Here is a 20,230-nt window from a genome sequence, read left to right on the forward strand (position 1 = left end):
GTCTACCATTACTACTGCTGACATACTTCACCGAGGTAAATCTCAAAAGGAAGAATAATTACAGAGGAGGATCTGAGGAGAGGTCGCTTACTTGTAAATCTGTACTCATCCTCTCGTCTTCTTATTTCTAACTCTAAGAAAGAAGATAAAATGACAACATTAAAATATATATTTGTTTAGTTTAGAGGAACAAACAAGGAATATCTCACTTCTTGCCCTCTTCCAAATATACATAAACAATGTGTTCATTATTTTGTAGCTTTTCACAGTATAAAAGAATCTATTTATTACATCCTTTCTATATTTAAAAAACCCAAACATGTTAATGATGGATGCCCAATTGCTAACATTCACATTTGTCAAATACTAAGTTGGTATTTAAAAAAGGGTAGTAATTATTTAAGTCTTCAACAAAAATTTAAACCCGTCAGACCATAAATACAACCATCTGCTTTCCCAGTACCTAGAATGGCTTAACTATTGATTTGCTGAGTGAAGGGACCAGAAAAAAAAATTGTTTTGCTTCATCACTAGACAGTGCTATTTGGACTCTATAATATAAACTGAAGATTCCATGTTTTATCATGACTTACACTTTCTAAAAATAAAAAACTGATACTACCACATACCTATTTTATAGTAAGTTCAAAGTGAACAAGTTGTCTTTTTTGAGCCAGTCAGTTGCCAAAAGTAATCAAAAGATATTATAGTTTTATAAATGTAAATATTTAGCAGAATTCCCTCACATTGTAAAAGGATGACTTAAAGAATGTAAAATGATAGATTACAGGGGCACCTGGGTGGCTCAGTCGATTAAGCGTCTGCCTTCAGCTCAGGTCATGATCTCAGAGTCCTGGGATCGAGCCCTGCATCAGGCTCCTTCACCAGCGGGGAGCCTGCTTCTCCCTCGGCCTGCCACTCCCCATGCTTGTGCTCTCTCTCTCTCTAGTGCTCTCTCTCTCTCTCACTCTCAAATAAACAAAAAATCTTTAAAAAAAGAAAAAAAAGAAAGAAAAAAAAAATGAAATCAGGGGTCCTGGCCACTTAAAAACAAACACACTTTTAAAAATTTGCATTTTACTCTATTCATAGTGTTTTTTTTAAGATTTTATTTATTTATTTGACAGAAAGAATGAGAGAGCACAAGCAGGGGGAACAGCAGAGGGAGAGGGAGAAGCAGGCTCTCCACCAAACAGGGAGCCTGACGAGGGGCTCAAACCCAGGACCCTGGGATCATGACCTGAGCCGAAGGCAGACGCTTAAGCATCTGACCCACCTAGGCGTCCCTGTTCATAGTATTTTTAAATAATATCTTTCTATTAATATAACACACATTATTATCTACAGTAAACTGAGATTATATAATGTATTGGTATATTAGAATCTACCGTCAAAATATAGGAATTACACAAATCCGCCCTTAACCTTACACTCTGTAGCTGAGACCTAAAAAGCAAAGAATGCTGGATATGTTCTGTGACCATTCTCATCTATCTTCATATATCTCTGATGGAGACACATGATCCGGTCATGAGGAACTAATTGTGGTGAAGTCTGAATTCAAAGACGGCGTCTCAATCTCTACCCCAGTGACTTTCAAACATTTTTCACTGAGACCCTTGATAAGAAATACATTTTACTCTGTCACACAGAACCCATGCACATGTAAATGAAAATAGAAGTTTTATGAAAGAATATATAACTACAAGTTAATGTACTCTGGTATTTTCTATTCATACCTATTAACTTTTTTTAAAAATGCTGTTGGCAATCTACCAAAATGATTTCATGATCCACTAATGAGAAGAGGCCTGCACTTTGAAAAATGCTGTACTATACTAAAAGCATTTTCGGACAAAAGCAAGGGGTTGCAAATAAAGATTACCTCTAAACACAGTAATCTCTATTTTGGTCAGTTATCAAAATACTAACCTCTAGGTGTTAATGACGTCTGCTTCTCAACCTCTGCTTGCTGTCTCAGATTAGCTGGGATATTGTTATATATTCTCTTATAATGATTGTACACAGCAACTGAAAGCACCTTCTTAGCAAATGACTGGCCAACAACATACTTGTCGAGGTAGTTATAAATCTGAAAAATAATTAGTTACGAATAACTTACTATGAGCTATCACACAAAAACACAGACACGTTAAGAAGTTATACACTGAGCATATTTGCTTACAGTTTTAAATTTGAACAAAGACTCTTCAAAAACAAAATCATACATAGGGTATGATACCTATGTAACAATGACTCAGAGGCCCCAAACCTAAGCAGACAAAACACAATTCATTTGCTCTTTAGCTTAACAAAGTATCACTGTACTCTTCTAATGTCCTGTCGATTTCTATTCTATACACAATGCCATTAATCCTAGTCCTAATTTTTAAAAGTTAATTATTAAAGTCACTTAGAATACCTACATATGCGACCATGGGTCTAAAGATATCACCATTAATGTAAATCATTAAATCCTTTCTATACCTCTCTCAATCATAGGAATAATATTCTTCACAAAAATAACATACTCTAAAACTACAATTTTCAAAAAAGCATTATATAATCAAAGCCATTACCAGCATCTGTATGTTTGAATATTCACAAACAGTTTTTTCAGACATTAACTTTAAAGCTACTCATTTATCTAAAGAGCAATCTGAAAAACTTTACTATTGGAAACTAAAGCTCTGTTTGATACTTGGATATTGCTAACAGCCTGGAACCTGGGGTAAATTCCTTCAGCTTTTACTAAATAGAAATTAACTGTTAATACTAACTTCTTAGATAGTTAAATTGCCTGTTTTTAAACTCTGATGTCTAAAATCTACCCAAATTAGTGGAGGATATAAAGGTTAATAGCTGCATTTTTTATTATTTATTTTTATATAACAAATTCTTTAGTTGCTGACCACATGCATTTTATTATGGTTTTTTATTATTCTTGATTCCTTATAAATTATATCCATGAATTATTCAATCTGCCACAGCACATTTGGAGGTAGAGATAAATGCACTGGTGTCTTAACACAGCAGAAAGAAGCTACACTGAGGCAGAGGGTAAGAAATAATCAAAGTGTGCAAGAACCCAATGGAGCTGGTGATATACTCTGCCATGCTTCATATGGCCAGATCACACTCTGTCTGAGACTCTTAGAAGGAGCTCACACCACAAAAGCCACAGTGCTATACAGGACATCCCTGGCACACTGGCCATGAAAAAATTACTTGCTTCCATTGTTAGACTGAGGCTGTTTTATCCAAAAAGTAGACTAATTTATGGGGAGAAATTGCAGGCTCGTGTTATTTAGGAGCCCAAACTAAGAAAAAGAAATCCCTAGCTGCTCAATTTTATGGGTATCATTTTAGATTAATTTAGTATTAATGCTACTTTAATAATCACCCAACTATATCCCATTGCTACTGAACGCCATAATCACAACATGGGAAAGTAACAATGGACTCCATACCTAAATTTCAAGTATCAAATATCAAAAAGAATTTAGCCAGATATAGTCCATATTAAGAATTTAATACTTGTTTAGGTACTAGTATTAAGATCCAATATAAACTGGGAGAGGGGAGCAATGAAATGTTTCCAAGATAAAGAGCTTAAAGGACTGAGCTAAGACCTATACCTTCTTGGGGGGAGGAGGTGGTTTCTGTTGGAATGCCAATTTTACAGCTTCTGCTGCTGATTCAGGTTCTTTAATTATGCTTTTCTTTGAGTCTGCTTCAGATAGTACAACAAAAAAATGATGACACTTTTCACACTTCACAAAACGGGTGGATGCTGTAAAAGGAAAGAAAGGTCAGCAGAGGAAAAATAAATAATTTAAATAGTGTTTTTAACCTTAGTGACTCACTGTAAATGAAAACTATGTACTTGACAGAAAGTAGGCTTGTAGTTCACTCCACTAGCGACAACAAAGAACTTAGTTTATACCTAAGATAGATGACACAAATAGATGAGTTCAGTAAATCACATTTTGTTCACTTCTACTAGGTTCTTTCATTTTGTGATATTGACTTTCTTTCAACTTCCCATTCATTAAATTTAATTTAGAAAATAACCACTATAAAAATATTAATCATTTACTGAAATACTTGAATAAAGAAACTGTGAGAAGTAAATTCTTCTATTTTTCCAACATTTTCTTATGAAAAAATTCAAATATACACAGAGTTGAAAGAGAGAAATCAATTTCAATCCCTAAAAATGTGAAAAAATATATACATATATATATATATTTATATACACACACATACATATATATAAATATGTATGTTCTTTAGGTTCTTTTCAAACCTATCATCATTTTTAAGCCCTTGACTTGGTAAATATGTAAAATTGTTTCATGCCTTCCTTATTTTCATTTTTAACAACTCCACTTAATTCCTATTTCTTTGATCTAAAAACCACTAAGAAACTAACAAAATAACATCCTTACGCATATTGACTTTATTAAAGATAATCCTATAGCTTTTGAAAACAACACAGGAACAATTAAAAGTGAGAGCAAAAAAAATTTTTAAATTAAAAAATAAAGGTGTGGGTAAAAGGGTGTCTCAGTGTCAGTGCATCAGCTATAGAATATCCTGTGCTAAACCAAAGGTGATCTATTTTTTTCTCTCCTTGTAAAACACAGCTATAGGATACAGGTACATGGACATAAACTCTTAATCTTCTCCAAGCCCAACCCTACTAATGGTAACTGGGGACCTTGGAAAGCAGCACAGAAGAGAATCTCATGCAGATTACTAACAGATACAGAGCAAATACTACACAGGAATTAGTTATATGCTGGTAGGTCTGGGTAATACATTTTTGTGTTACCTTTGTGTAATCTAACTAGACAGCTAAAACTGCAAAGAAAAATAATTTTTAAAACTATGAGAACCTCTGAAGGGGCACGTGCACCCCGATGTTTATAGCAGCAACGTCCACAACAGCCAAAATATGGGAAGAGCCCATATGTCATTGACACATCAATGGATTCAGAGGATGTGCTACACACACACACACACACACACACACACACACACACACACTGGAATATTACTCAGCCAACAAAAAAAATGAAATCTTGCCATTTGCAACAATGTGGGATAGAACTAGAGGCTATTATGCTAAGCAAAATAAGTCAGTCAGAGAAAGACAAATACCAGAGCATTTCACCCATATGTGGAATTGAAGGAAAAAAACAGATGAACATAGGGAAAAGGAAGGAAAAATAAGAAGAAAACAGAGAGGGAGGCAAACCATAAGAGACTCTTAACTATGAACAACCTGAGGGTGGCTGGAGGGGAGGTATGTAGGGGGATGGGATAACTGGGTGATGGGCATTAAGGAGGGCACTTGATGGAATGAGCGCTGGGTTGTATGCAACTGATGAATTACTGAATTCGACCTCTGAAACTAATAATACAGTATATGTTAATTAAACTGAATTTAAAATAAAACAATTTTAAAAATAAAACTATGAGAATCTCTCTCCTTTGGGAATATTGTAACTACCTAGCCATAGATTACCAGAAAAACTGTACTGGTAAGCACACCTAAATCTTCACAAAATAATCCAACTTATTAAAAAAAAAAAAAAAAAAAGACAGCAGCACCTGGGTGGCTCAGTGGGTTCGGCATCTGCCTTTGTTTCAGGTCAGGGTCCTGCAGTCCCGCCCTGCATCGGGCTCCCTACTCAGCAGGGAGTCTGCTTCTCTTTCTCCCTCTGCCCCTCTCCTGCTTGTGCTTGCTCTCTCTCTCACTCTCTCAAATAAATAATATAAATCTTTAAAAAAATCCAGACAATTCTGTATCTCAAAAATAAATCTATTAATTCAATCAATTTAATATGTATCTATCCTTAAACACAAGGCTAACAAAAAATACATTCTGGATAAATTCTAGCAGCAAAAATCATTTTATTTTATTATTTATTTATTTACTAGAGAGAGAACAAGAGCACAGAGGGAGAGGGAGAAGCAGACTCCCCACTGAGTAGAGAGCCCGACCGGGGGGCTCTTTCAAGGACCCTGGGATCATGACCTGAGCTGAAGGCAGCTGCTTAACTAAGCCACCCAGGTGCCCCTAGCAGCAAATTTTAAACTAGAAGAGACATCATCCATGTTTTCTATGTATTGATCACCTACAAAGGCTTACCTAAAGACCAAGCTATTCCAAGTACCTTTGATTCGCACAAACCCCAATACATTTTCACCATTCTCCACCAGTGGGAAAGATAGTCTCAATGCCTTTACTTTATAATGAAGCATCACCTTACAGCTGTTACTGATGGTAAACAAGGCAAGGATTAAAGGGCAGAGAAGCCTCTGATCTAGTTCAGGCTGAATGACAGGAATATCTGGCTTGAGAACACAAGAACAAAATATTTCTCTAAAGAAATTAGGTCAAAGGGAAAGAGACTCACAACAGACTGCACTGTAGAAGGGTTGCTTACATTCTACTTGAACATCACAATATCGATTTTACAACGAAACATATTCACCACATACCCAAGTTCAATTTTATTTCTCAAAATGCTATTTTGGGAAAAAAAATACAAGCATTGCAATGCTTAATTTTTACTCCTGAAGACAAGCGGCAAAATCTAATTTTGTTAAATTATCAGGGGATAAATAAACCACTTTCCTTTAAATGATTACTATAAGTATACTATATTCCTTCATATGCAGAATACTAATCCCAGTAAACATGCTTGTATAGTATGCCAATGACAGAAAGACTACCTCAATAAAAACTTTCTCAGATTTGTTTAAATCAAAGTTCTTCACGATTTTGAACAAGTTTCAGGGTCCAACATAAAATCTCCAAACCAAACAGAAAAGTTTAATTCCTATTGTAGAAGACATGTAAGTACAGTAAGCCTTCAAAAAGTACTATATACATAAAAAAACAACTAAAGATTCTATCTTTTAATATAAAAGTGGGGAAACTATTCAAGTTTGACAAGTTACTATTTAAAAAGGCAAAAGAGGGGCGCCTGGGTGGCTCAGATGGTTAAGGATCTGCCTTCAGCTCAGGAAATGATCTCAGGGTCCTGGGATCGAGCCCCGCATCAGGTTCCCTGCTCGGCGGGGAGCCTGCTTCTCCCTCTCCTTCTACTGTTCCCCCTGTTCCCCCTGCTTGTGCTCTCTGTCAAATAAATAAATAAAATATTTAAAAAAATAAGTAAAAAATAAAGAGGCAAAACTGAAGAACAGTATATATTAGTCCTTACAATAAAAAAATTTATTAGATGGGGCACCTGGGTGGCTCAGTTGGTTAAGTGTCTGACTCTTGATTTCAGTTCAGGTCATATCTCAGGGTCGTGAGATGGAGCCCTGCATCAGGCTCATGCTGAGGGTGGAGCCTGCTTAAAATTCTCACACTCTCCTTCTCCCTCTTCCTTTGCCCCTCCCCCCTTGTGCTCTCTCCACTTTCTCTCTCTAAAAAGAAAAATTTCTTAGATATTATTCTTATTTCAATTTCTGATGATTTTCAATATATTCATAATGCTACCTATAAAAAATGGTATTTTATTTCAACAAAGTCAAACAATACCACTGTGAGAGAACATAAAAGTCACTACAAATATACTTGTGAGAATGGAATATATACAGCAAGGCCCATGAGCTGATAGTTTTTACACTTTGGGAAACAAAGAAACGAAATTCAAATTTCAGTGTCTATATGCAAAGTTTTATAGGAACACAGTGATCCTCATTCATTGACATTGTCTCTGATTGCTTTTCCACTTTAACAGCGCAGGAGAATAGTTGCAACACAGACTACAGGACCCACGAAGCCTGAAGTTTTTACTATTTGGTCTTTCATAGTAAAAGTTTGTTGACTCCTGTAATACGGTATTTAAAAGGAAAGAACTACCCATAGAATGAGAGAAACTATTTAAATCACATATCTGGATAAAGGTCTAGTATTCAGAATACACAAAGCTTTCTTATAACTCAAGAAAAAAAAGATACAAGATCAAAAAGTACATAAAAAGATGTTTGTGAACCAATAACCAAATAAATGTAGATTCAAACAAAATGAATAAACTCAGCTTCAACAAAACTCTTCTATTTTCGGTGAGTAGACACAGAAGATCCTCAGCTTTCAAGAGACCTGTATTATGGGTCAGCAAAATCAAGACAGGAGGGCCCTGTCTCACTGGTGGGGGCCTATCACTCCCATGCAGTAAAGCTCTAGAGATAGGACAGTGCCATGCTCATTTGTGTTTATTTTCTGAGCCTAGTAGTGGCTGTCCCAATAGACGCTGGCTTACTAAATTATGTGTTAAGTATCTACTCTTCTTTTATTCTTTTCTTCCCCATTCTCTACTCCCACATTCTGCCTCCCCAATTAGAATTCCGAAAGAAAACAACCTCAGCTTTGAGTTGATTAGATAACACAAGGAAGAGTGTTTTCCATACTTGATCTCATTGTTAAACATATCACTCAACATCTACAGAATCTCATCTCCAGGGAAGGAGAGACTCTGCATGTCTAACAACCATTCTCAGTGATTAATACAACCTGGCGAGTTTTGAAAACACTGTGTAAAAATAAATTTAATCTCAATTGGAGCTAGTTTATCCAAAGAGAATTCCAGTTGCTAAAAATGTATGAGAGAGGGGCGCTTGGGTGATACAATCAGTTAAGTGTCCAACTCTTGGTTCCAGCTCAGGACATGATCTCACAGTCGTGAGATGGGTTGTGAGACTGAGCCCTGCATCGGGCTCTGGGCCCAGCACAGAGTCTGCTTGAGATTCTCTCTCTCCTTCTCCCTCTGCCCCTCCTGCTTGTGTGCTTTCTCTCTCTCAACTAAATGAATAAATCTTTAGGAAAAAAAAAGTATGGGATAGGAACTTCTGAATAGCAAATCCTCACTGCTCTGTGACCGTGGATGAGTCACTTGAACTTGCTAAATCTTAGCTTCTTCACTTATAAAAATAAGGATATTTTCATTTTTGTCCTGACAAAAATAAGATTATGATAATAAAATTGTATACACTGGCATTTATTAAATATTTTTTATATTTTAAACTTTAAAAGTTTCCTTTTTTACTCTAAGGAATTATTGTTAGAGTCAACAAAGATTGAAATCTTTCTCTGGAAAAAAAAATTACAAAACTCTTGATTAAAATATATGTTAATATGACACTGCCATTATGAACAGAGCAATTCTCAGACCTTTTAGAGTTTTATTATTTCACACCAAATTTGTTAATAGCAAACATTATTTAGAAGTTATATCATCTAATTCTTTCATTTTATTTTGCAACCAAATTAATATTCATTTAAACTGATTCTTCTCTTTGCTCTCTTACAAGGCAACACCATGAAGAGAACCTCAAACATTCCACCTATAGAATGGAACTACTTTAAAAGTCTTTCCAAAACAATAAAACAATGCTACATATAACAGTATTTTTTCATATAGTGGCCAATTAATATTAATGATAAATGTGAAACTGTAACCCAACTCTCAATATTTGGGTTAGAATATAGAGAATCCTCTCCAGCTAATCATGAGAAACTGAAACTTCTTCTTTTTTTTTTTTTTTTAAGATTTTATTTATTTATTTGACAGAGAGACAGCCAGCGAGAGAGGGAACACAGGCAAGGGGAGTGAGAGAGGAAGAAGCAGGCTACCAGCCGAAGAGCCTGATGCGGGGCTCGAACTCAGAACGCTGGGATCACGCCCTGAGCCAAAGGCAGACGCTTAAAGACTGTGCCACCCAGGCGCCCTGAGAAACTGAAACTTCTGCCAAACCTCACCACTGACCTTTTCACAGTTTGACTATATAGGAAGGCTGACATGGTAGTGCAACGTGATTTACTCTTGAATCCTTACCATTAACTCTAATCATGTAGGAGATGAGTTATCTGATTCACGAAGCGCAAGATTTGTAGTAGCATCTTTGTATTTCAGAGAGAGCTACTGACACTAACAGCAAAAGTAGGACTGTTGATTTCTTCCTTCTCTTAGTGTCTGAATTGTTCATAATTATCATGCACTTTCCAGAATTGAGGGCTTAGCTCCTGTGGTTACTCAGGGAAAATACCTTAGTATCTGAATGACTGACCTCGCCAGCTATATGAGATGCTCAACAGGTATTTGAAGAATAGAGTAATAAATATAGCATAAATAAGCCTTGCTTCTCCTAGAAGAATAGAGTAATAAATATAGCATAAATAAGCCTTGCTTCTCCTACAGCTCAATTATCACATACAGGAACACTCACAAAATCCAAATTTGAAATACACACACACACACACACACATACACACACACAAATTAAAGAAGCAAATAGTTTTCTTAAATTATTTCTTATACCACCGTGCAAAGTATTACCAGTCCTGGGGACTTTTAGTTATCTGGTAAACATAAGAGAGAATCATGTGAGTTCAGAAAGAACATTACTTTGGCCTATATAATTTATATATTTCTACGCAGTCTATGATTTCTAGAAAAGGTAGAGAAAAAGAACAACAGAAGAAGTAATACTTACACACAAAGGTCTCTACATGAGTGCACAAGTCACCACACTTAGGACACCTCAGCTGGTTTCCACCTTTTCCTGAATTCCCAGAGCCTGATTTTTTACTGCTTCCCTCACTTGCTGATTTCTAATGTAAGTAGAGAAGAAAAAGAGAGAGTGTCAATTATTACTTTCAGGCAACCATTTTATATGTAACTTAAATATAAGCAAGATAGGTTGTAACTAATCTTACAATTTTTATGATTTCTAGAATGGAATTATTAGTATATCTCTATCATAGATATCAAAAGATCTATTCACCAGAAAAATAAAATCAGTTCTAGTAAACACATATGTTTATCTGTATTCCTTCTTCACAAAGTATGACCCAGCACGTACAATAAACAGCTTTCTTTCCATGACTCAATTAACACTAGGAAAAAAAAGTTAATACAGGTAAAATACATTTCAGTGAAATTGAATCAGGAGCTATATCTTGATAAGTAGTGACTCGTAACTTCTTTGAATCTAACTTTCCTCATCTCTAAAATGGGGATAATTTTACCTACTTTAGAGAATCCTATTAGGATTAAGTGTGGATATGAAAGCACCTAGCATTTTGTCTTGCATACAACAGTAACTCAAGTATTAGTGAAATTCACACAATAAAGAAAATTGATAATAATTCACTAACTCAATATAATCACTGATCATCTACTTGCTAACTACAGAGTAGTCCAACATTAAGTCGTAGAGATACTAAAAATTTTTAGGTAGAGAATGAAGTCGGGTTTATACTATCATGAATTGTTAAGAGTTGTGTGAAAGCAGGAAATGGTGGCTATTCCTAATTCAATCCTACAGAGTGCTGGCTCCATAGATTATTTAATGTAGCTCCTTTATTACTTTGGAGTGTTAGAAATTTTAACTACTGCTAAGTGCAATGCTTATAAAACTATTTTATGGTTGAAACTAAAACACAAAATAAAATTATATAAAATTCTTCATATCCTTTTATATATTTCACATTTCCTACAGAAAACATAAATCGACAGAATAGGGAATACTATTATTACATTTAATGTTTGAAGGAAGGAACTCAAATATGTACATAGATGCCAATAAAGTTAAATACCTTATTTCCATCTCCAGAGCCATCTTTACTTATCCCATCTTTTGATGCAAAGTATGCTGGTGTTTCTGTAAAGGTTCTAAAGGGAGCTCTTCGTAGAATCTGAGTTTCAAAGGTCCCGAGCCTTCCTAAAACAGGTATATGAATGCGACCACAAGAGATACCTAGAAATATAATGAAATTTATTAGTCTACACATCAAATATTAACATGCCTTCAATAAATTTCCTGAAAACAAAAATTCCTTATGTATAAAGGAGGTTGAAAAGGCTATAGTTTTCACAGCAGTAGTAACAAAATGGTAGAGAAAACAGTGACACCATCAGAGGCAAAGCACCCTTAAAAACAGGCCAGACCTGGGCCTGCAGATTCCAGGTAAATAAAGATGTTTCTTTCTGGGCCTGTTGTCTGGAAGTGAGGAAAGACCACCCAGGTTATAACAATGAGTGGCTCTTTGAAAGTGTGAGAGAGAAGCAGTTCAACATCTGCCTCACCTGTAGGGGAAAAAGGCCATTTACACCCTATGTTCTTATTCTTCTTACAGTATTTTTACCAATGAAAATAAGCAATTGACGTAAACTCTTATCTGTCTCTTTGACTACCAGGGGGTAATATCTGCAATAATGAAAACAAACTTCAAATGTTCTTTAAAAAGTTACTCGCATTCATTAACTACATGTTTTAATGAAATATTTCAATCCTATAAAAAAAACCCTTAATACAGTAAATATTTGTAATCATTATCCTGCTTTCAACATTTTAACCTTTTACCATATTTGAAGTTAAAATTGTTAAAAAGGGTATAGATTAATCACTGACTTCTGTGGCAAACTTCTTCTGTAAAGGACCAGGACAGTAAATATTTTCAGCTTTCTGGGCCATGTAGTCTCAGTTCTAACTACTCTGTAACATGAAAACAAACAATATGTAAACAAATGGGTGTGGCCAGTTTTGGTCCATGGGATCACTGTTGGCCAACGCCGTATAAATACAAAATAAACCCCTAAATAAATTATAGTCAGTGGCAAAGAGTCACTCTGCATACTGTAAGGCAGCATTCCCCAAGGTGATCTTTAAAAGAGTGTTTTCTACACAAGAAAATCGAATGGTCTTAGGTAAAACAAAATTCCAGACTTCAGTACTGAGTACTGTAGGGCTACTCATAAGCTAATTTACATTAATGAATCTTAATGAATCGCCAAAGAAGTTTCTCAGCAGTGTATCAGAGCACTGTTGGCAGGTAATAACAGAAAGGGGGGAAGGGGTTCAAGTTTTAAGTAAATTTAAGAAACTGATTTTATCTCCCTCATTTTATTCCCTGCAAAATTCTCACCTCAGGCTTTACATTTTTATTTCTGTCTGTTAGGTCTTTTAAGAGATCATACACATATGTACATATTGTATCCAAACGCAAAAACGGGCTTAAAATTACGTCCTTCATCTTTTGAGGGGAGCCTGGGTGGCTCAGTTGGTTTAATGTCTGACTCTCTATTTCAGCTGAGGTCATGATTTCAGGGTTGTGAGATCAAGCCCTGCCTTGGGCTCTGCGCTGGGCACGGAGTCTAAGATTTTCTTTCTCTCCCTCTCCTTTCTGCCCCTCCCCACCCCTTCTCCCTCTCTAAAAATAAATAAATAAAATAATGTCCTCCAAACAACTGAAAAGCAACTGCTTAGTTATACAACTGACTTAACTCCAATTTTCCCACACATTTGTGTGCACTGTTGGACCTAGTTTCTTTAGCTATTTACTGCCCTAGGCCATCTCCAGTTCCACAAAATACAAAAATAAAACCATCAAACTTATCAGGAAAGATATATATAAACTTTCTCATCTCTATATAAACTCACAAACACTAAAAAAGAATTAATGTTTATGATACACTAGTCCCTAATCCAGACTGGAAAATTTTGCTTCACACTATTAAACTTGAATATTAATATTAAAAAAAAAAACTACATTTGATGTTTTTCTTCTAAGTGATGTTTTCAAAAGACATTTCAAATTTTCTCAAGTGTAACGTTTCCTTTTTTTTTTTTTGCAGTAAATGATAGCCATTACTCTCATTAGGATGAGATTAAACATAGTTCATGAATTTTAAGTTAAACATTAATGTTTTTCAAAGGACATAATACAGTTTAAAGACTGTGTCAATCTAAAAAGCAAATCTAGAAAAAGTAATGGTGGAAAGGATGGATGAAATCAATAATACAGAAAGTTATGGACATTAAGGCTGGGTGATGGGTATTTGGGTGTCCCTTGTCCTATTTTGTGTGTGTTTAAAAACATCCATAAATTATGGAATACTACTCGCCACCAAAAAAAAAAAAATTAAATCCTGCCATTTGCAACAAGGGGATAGAACTAGAGGGTATTATGCTAAGCAAAATTAGTCAATCGGAGAAAGACAATTATCATATGATCTCACTCATATGTGGAATTTAAGAAACAAAACAGGATCATAGGGGAAGAGAGGAAAAAATAAAACAAGATGAAACCAGAGAGGGAGAAAAACCATAAGAGACTCTTTTATCAGAGGAAACAAACTGAGGGTTGCTGGAGGGGAAGGAGGTGGGGGAATGGGGTAACTGGGTGACAGGCATTAGGAAGGACATGCGATGTAATAAACACTGGGTATTACATAAGACTGTTGAATCACTGACCTCTACCTCTGAAACCAACAATACATTATATGTTAATTAACTGAATTTAAATTTTTAAAAAATGGAAAAAGAAAACATCCATAAATTAGTATGAATGGTAGCATAATAATTATTATAATCTATTTAACAAATGTAACTTTTTAACTGAACCATTACAATGTATCCACAAAGAAAACTACAATTACAACAAGCCATACTGAGACTATTTGTACTTGGATGTTTAGAATAAAATTTAACACTGGGACACCTGGGTGGCTCAGTCGGTTAAGCATCTGCCTTGGCTCAAGTCATGATCCTAGGGGCATGGGATCAAGTCCTGCATCAGGCTCCTTGCTCACCAGGGAGCCTGCTTTTCCCTCTGCCTGCTGCTCCCCCCTGCTTGTGAGCTCTCTCTCTGACAAATAAATAAAACCTTAAAAAAGAGAATAAAACTTAACTCTAAAATATCAGTGTATTATATACCATTTACGATAAAATGTATCTTTCAAAATAGTGTTTATCAATTTACAATATCTAATGTAAGAAAAGCTGAAAGGAGGGGTGCCTGGGTGGCTCAGTCGTTGGGCGTCTGCCTTTGGCTCAGGGCGTGATCCCAGCCTTCTGGGATCGAGCCCCACATCGGGCTCCTCCGCTGGGAGCCTGCTTCTTCCTCTCCCACTCCCCCTGCCTGTGTTCCCTCTCTCACTGGCTGTCTCTCTCTGTCATATAAATAAATAAATAAATAAATCTAAAAAAAAAAAGGAAGAAAAGCTGAAAGGAAATTATCTTCAGGAATTTAAGAGAAATAAAAACTACGAACATGATCCTTTTAAAGTCTACTTATTCTGAATAGAAAAAAAAAATTAGTCCTTCACCTTAAATAACTCACCAAGTAACATATGAAACCACTGCAACCATAAAGTTACCACAGAAAATACTACCTGAAAAACATGTTCATGTCATCTAAACTTCTAAATTTAAAAATTTCTTTGCTAGGGATGCCTGAGTGGCTCAGTGAGTTAAGCGTCCGCCTTCTGCTCAGGTCATGACCTCGGGGTCCTGGGATGGGGCTAGCTCTGATGCAGTTTTAACATACTATAATCTATGGGCTGCACCAACAAGATGCCATAAAAACTAAACCAGTGGTTCTCCAACTTGAGCATGCACCACACCAGGATTACCTGGAGAGCTTGCTGAAATAAAACAGAGTGCAAGGAATATTCCCTGGTTCTGACTCAGAAGGTCTGAGGTGGGACCCAAGAACGTATTTCTAACAAAATGCCAGGTTAATACTGATGATGTTGGTCTGGGCATCACACTTTTTTTTTTTTTAATGATTTGTTTATGTAAGAGAGAGAGGGAGAGAGAGAGAAAGCGTGTGCACCAGCAGGGGGAGGTGCAGAGGGAGAGACAGAGACAGAATCTCAATCAAACTCCCTACTGAGCATGGACCCCACGAGGGGTTCAATCTACAACCCTGAGATCATGACCTGAGCCAAAACACAAGAGTTGGACGCTCAACCAGCTGTGTCACCCAGCCACCCCTGGGAACTACAAATTTTTTTTTTTTAAGAATTTATTTATTTATTTGAGAGAGAGAGAGAGAACAAGCAGGGGGGAGCTGCAGGCAGAGGGAGAAGCAGGCTCCCTGGCAAGCAAGGAGCCTGATGCGGGACTCGATCCTAGGCCCCTGGGATCATGACCTGAGTCGAAGGCAGTCACCCAACCGACTGAGCCACCCTGGCAGCCCCGGGAATCACACTTTTTAAACCACTGTACTGAACAGTTTAAATGATTAGTCACTCACCAATCTAATAAAATCTTCACAGAAATCACTGTAGTCTTCTAATCAGGAGTTTTAAACCTTTTTTGTGCCATGAACTCCTTTGGGAGTCTGGTGAAGCCTATGGATGGACACTTTCTCAAAATAGGTTTTTAAATGTACAGAATAAAATACATAACAAAGGAAACCAATTTGAAGTAGTTATCAAAATATTTCTTAAATATGCTTTTTGCCAACATCATACTCAATGGTAAAAAGCTAAGAGCTTTTCCCCTAAGGTCAGGAAGAAGATAAGGATGTCCACTCTCACCACTTTTATTCAACATAGTACTGTAAGTCCTAGCCACAGCAATTTGATAACAAAGAAATGAAAGGCATCCAAATTGTTAAAGAAAAAGTAAAACTCTCACTATCTGTAGATGACATGATACTAAATATAGAAAACCCTGAAGACTGCACCAAAAAACTAGAACTGAGGGGCGCCTGGGTGGCACAGCGGTTAAGCGTCTGCCTTCGGCTCAGGGCGTGATCCCGGCGTTACGGATCGAGCCCCCACATCGGGCTCCTCTGCTGGGAGCCTGCTTCTTCCTCTCCCACTCCCCCTGCTTGTGTTCCATCTCTCGCTGGCTGTCTCTATCTCTGTCAAATAAATAATCTTAAAAAAAAAAAAAAAAACTAGAACTGATAAAAGAATTCAAAAAGTCACAGGATACAAAAATCAATGTACAGAAATCTGTTGCATTCCCACATGCTAAAAACTGAAGCAGGAGGGGTGCCTGGGTGTTTAACTGGTTAAGCATCTGCCTTCAGCTCGGTCTTGATCTCAGGGTCCTGGGATGGAGCTCTGCATCAGGGAGCCCGCTTCTCCCTCTCCCACTCCCCCTGCTTGTGCTCTCTCCCCCTCTTATCTGTCAATTAAATAAATAAAATCTTTAAGAAAAAAAATGAAGGAGCAGAAAGTGAAATTAAAAAAAAAAATCACATTTACAACTGCACCAAGAACAATGAAATATTTAGGAACAAGGTTAACCAAAGAGGTGGAAGATCCATACTCTGAAAACTATAAAACACCGATGAAAGAAATTCAAGATGATGCAAAGAAATGGAAAGACATTCCATGCTCATGGGCTGGAAGAATACTGTGAAAATGTCCACACTACCCAAAGCAATCTACAGATTTAATGCAACCCCTATCAAAATACCAATAGCATTTTTCAAAGAACTAGAACAAACAATCCTAAAATTTATATGGAACCACAAAAGACCTCGAATACTCAAAGCAATCTTAAAAACGAAAAAGAAAACTGGAGGTATCACAATCCCAGACTTTAAGTTATCTGCAGTAATTAAAAACAGTACGGTACTGACATAAGAATAGACACATAGATCAATATAATGGAAAACCCAGAGATAAACCCAAAATTATATGGTCAATTAATCTTCAATAATGCAGGAATGAACACACAATGGGAAAAAGACAATCTCAACCAATGGTGTTTCGAAAACTGGACAGCAACATGTGAGAATGAAACTGGACCACTTTCTTTCACTAAACACAAAAATAAATTCAAAATGGATCAAAGACCTAAATGTGAGACCTGAAACCATAAAAATTCTTGAAGAGAGCACAAGCAATATTTTCTCTGACATCAGCCATAGCAACATTTCTCTAGATATGTCTCCTGAGGCAAGGGAAATAAAAGCAAAAATAAACTACTGAGACTACATCAAAATAAAAATTTCTGCACAGTGAAGGAAACAATCAAAACTAAAAGGCAACCTACTGAATGGGAGAAGATAGTCCCAAATCACATACTGATAAAGGGTTAGTATCCAAAATACAGAAAGAACAGATACAACACAACACCCAAAAAATTAATAATCCAATTAAAAAATGGGCAGAAGACATAAACAGACATTTCTCCAAAGAAGACATCCAGATGGCCAATAGACACGTGAAAAGATGCTCACAATGAGTCATCATCAGGGAAATCAAATCAAAACTACAATGAGAGATCACCTCACACCTGTCAAAATGGCTAAAATCAAAAACACAAGAAACAACAAGCATTAGCAAGGATGTGGAGAAAAAGGCACCCTCTTACACTATTGGTGGGAATACAAACTGATACAGCCACTATGGAAAACAGCACAGTTTCCTCAAAAAATTAAAAATAGAACTACCCTATGATCCAGTACCCTCTACTACTGGGTATTTACCCAAAAAAATGCAAAGACACAATTCAAAGGGATACATGCACCCCTATGTTTATTGCAGCATTTTTTACAATAACCAAACTATGGAAGCAGCCCAAGTGTCCAAAGACAGATGAATGGATAAAGAAGAGGCTGACCTGAGCCAAAGGCTCATGCTTAGCAGACTGAGCCACCCAGGTGCCCCCTTAACAGCTTTTTAAATAACTACCATGATCTCAAAGTAGTGGAAAGTATAAAGAGTACCTTGAGATATGAACAGCTGTAATGTGATAAGAAAATATTTGTGACTTTGGTGACAAATTCACAGATACTGCTAATACTACTGTGGGTTGTGGCCTCCACTCAGAATTGAAGAAAATGCTATATTTCAGTTAGTGATTAGTAAAAATAAAATCAACAGAACTTCTGAATTCTATTCCTGGACACTTTGGAGGCCTATGAACCTCAGGTGAAGAACCCTTCTAAAAGTCAAAAAGGGAAATATTTCTGTAAAGTATATTTCGAAAGAATAGTTGGCAGCAACAAGAGAAGGCAGTTAAAAGCTAAACCATTTACAAAACTTTTGTCATACAAATAAAACGCTCTGAGTTTTAGAGCAGCTCTTTTTAAAAAGAAATACTAGAGAAAGGTACATTGATTTTAGGGCTACTAAGAACTAGGAGAATAATTTATTCAACTTTTAAATATTTGACTTCCTATATTCAACCTTAAACTAAGCATTCTCTAAAAAACATAAATGATTCAGCCTAAAAGATAAACTGATCTTTAAATTTTAGAAATAGAATGAAAAATTTTAAATTTGCCTTAAAATTTAAATTGCCTTAAATTTACTATTTTTTGTAATGACAGTATTTAAGTGTATAATTGATGAAATGGCAAATGAAGTTAAATGCTTGCTTAACCACCTGATCTCTAACCTCTAACAAAAATTGGAAGAAAAAAAAAATCAACAAAAACAAATAATGCCAGCAACTTTGTAGATGCTTATTGCTTTTACTAGTTTCAAAATTTCATTTTGTGCCCAAGTTATTGTTTCCTGAATTCTGAATACTTTTTAAAATATATATGTATTTTTTGGGGGCGCCTGGGTGGCGCAGTTGTTATGGGATCAAGCCCCACATCAGGCTCCTCCGCTATGAGCCTGCTTCTTCCTCTCCCACTCCCCCTGCTTGTGTTCCCTCTCACTGGCTGTCTCTATCTCTGTCAAATAAATAAATAAATAAATAAATAAATAAATAAAATCTTAAAAAAAATAAAATAATAAAATAAAATATAAATGTATTTTTTAAAGATTTATTTGAGAGAGAGAAAATGCGCATGCTCTTCGGGAGGGGTGGGCAGAGGGAAAGAGAAAATCTCAAGCAGACTCCCCACTGAGTGGGGAGTCCAATTCGGGCCTTGATGTCACGATGCAGAGATCCTGACCTGAGCCAAAACCAAGAATCAGATGCTCAACCGAGTCACCCAGGCACCCCTGAATACTTCTGAATAAAGAAAAATAACATCACTCCTATAATAGATTTCCTCAAGTTTAAAAATGTTTGATAGGTTTTCACTAAGACTAGTCTGCTGGTCTGAAAAGGAATATGCCAAGAAAAGAGAAATGTTTATTAAGAAATAGTTTGCAGGGGTGCCTGGATGGCTCATTTGCTTAAGCAGCTCCGTTTGGCTCTGGTCTTGATCTCAGGGTCCTGAGATGGAGCCCTGCTCTGTCGTGCTCCCTACTCAGCGGGAAGTCTGCTTCTCCCTTTCCCTCTGCCCTTCCCCCTTGCTTGTGCCGGGTCTCTCTCTCTCTCTCTCAAAAATAAAGAAAATCTTAAAAAAAAAAAAAAAAAAAAGTTTGCAACTGCAGAAATAAAGATGCTCTATCATTTATTCACTTTGCCTTATTTATTTTGTATTGTATTTAACTAACAAAAGAGAGAGACTTAAAATCTAGCTAAAAAACTGTTAAGGTAGGCACATTACACAACT

At 36.3% G+C, this 20,230-nt stretch overlaps 1 protein-coding gene across 1 annotated transcript in view; it reads right to left on the reverse strand.

The window, feature by feature from the left end:
• CLPX (caseinolytic mitochondrial matrix peptidase chaperone subunit X) overlaps positions 1–20,230 on the reverse strand; it is a 41,412-nt gene that overhangs the window by 18,326 nt on the left and 2,856 nt on the right. Inside the window, exons 2-6 of the mRNA XM_026478321.3 lie at positions 11,621–11,781; positions 10,516–10,633; positions 3,639–3,793; positions 1,933–2,092; positions 92–133 (exon numbers count right to left, since the gene is read on the reverse strand). Of these exons, the coding sequence (XP_026334106.1) occupies positions 92–133; positions 1,933–2,092; positions 3,639–3,793; positions 10,516–10,633; positions 11,621–11,781 (636 nt within the window). The remainder of the gene's footprint in view (positions 1–91; positions 134–1,932; positions 2,093–3,638; positions 3,794–10,515; positions 10,634–11,620; positions 11,782–20,230) is intronic.

The sequence above is a fragment of the Ursus arctos genome, unplaced genomic scaffold (assembly GCF_023065955.2).
Source record: "Ursus arctos isolate Adak ecotype North America unplaced genomic scaffold, UrsArc2.0 scaffold_28, whole genome shotgun sequence".
Lineage (NCBI taxonomy): Eukaryota > Metazoa > Chordata > Mammalia > Carnivora > Ursidae > Ursus > Ursus arctos.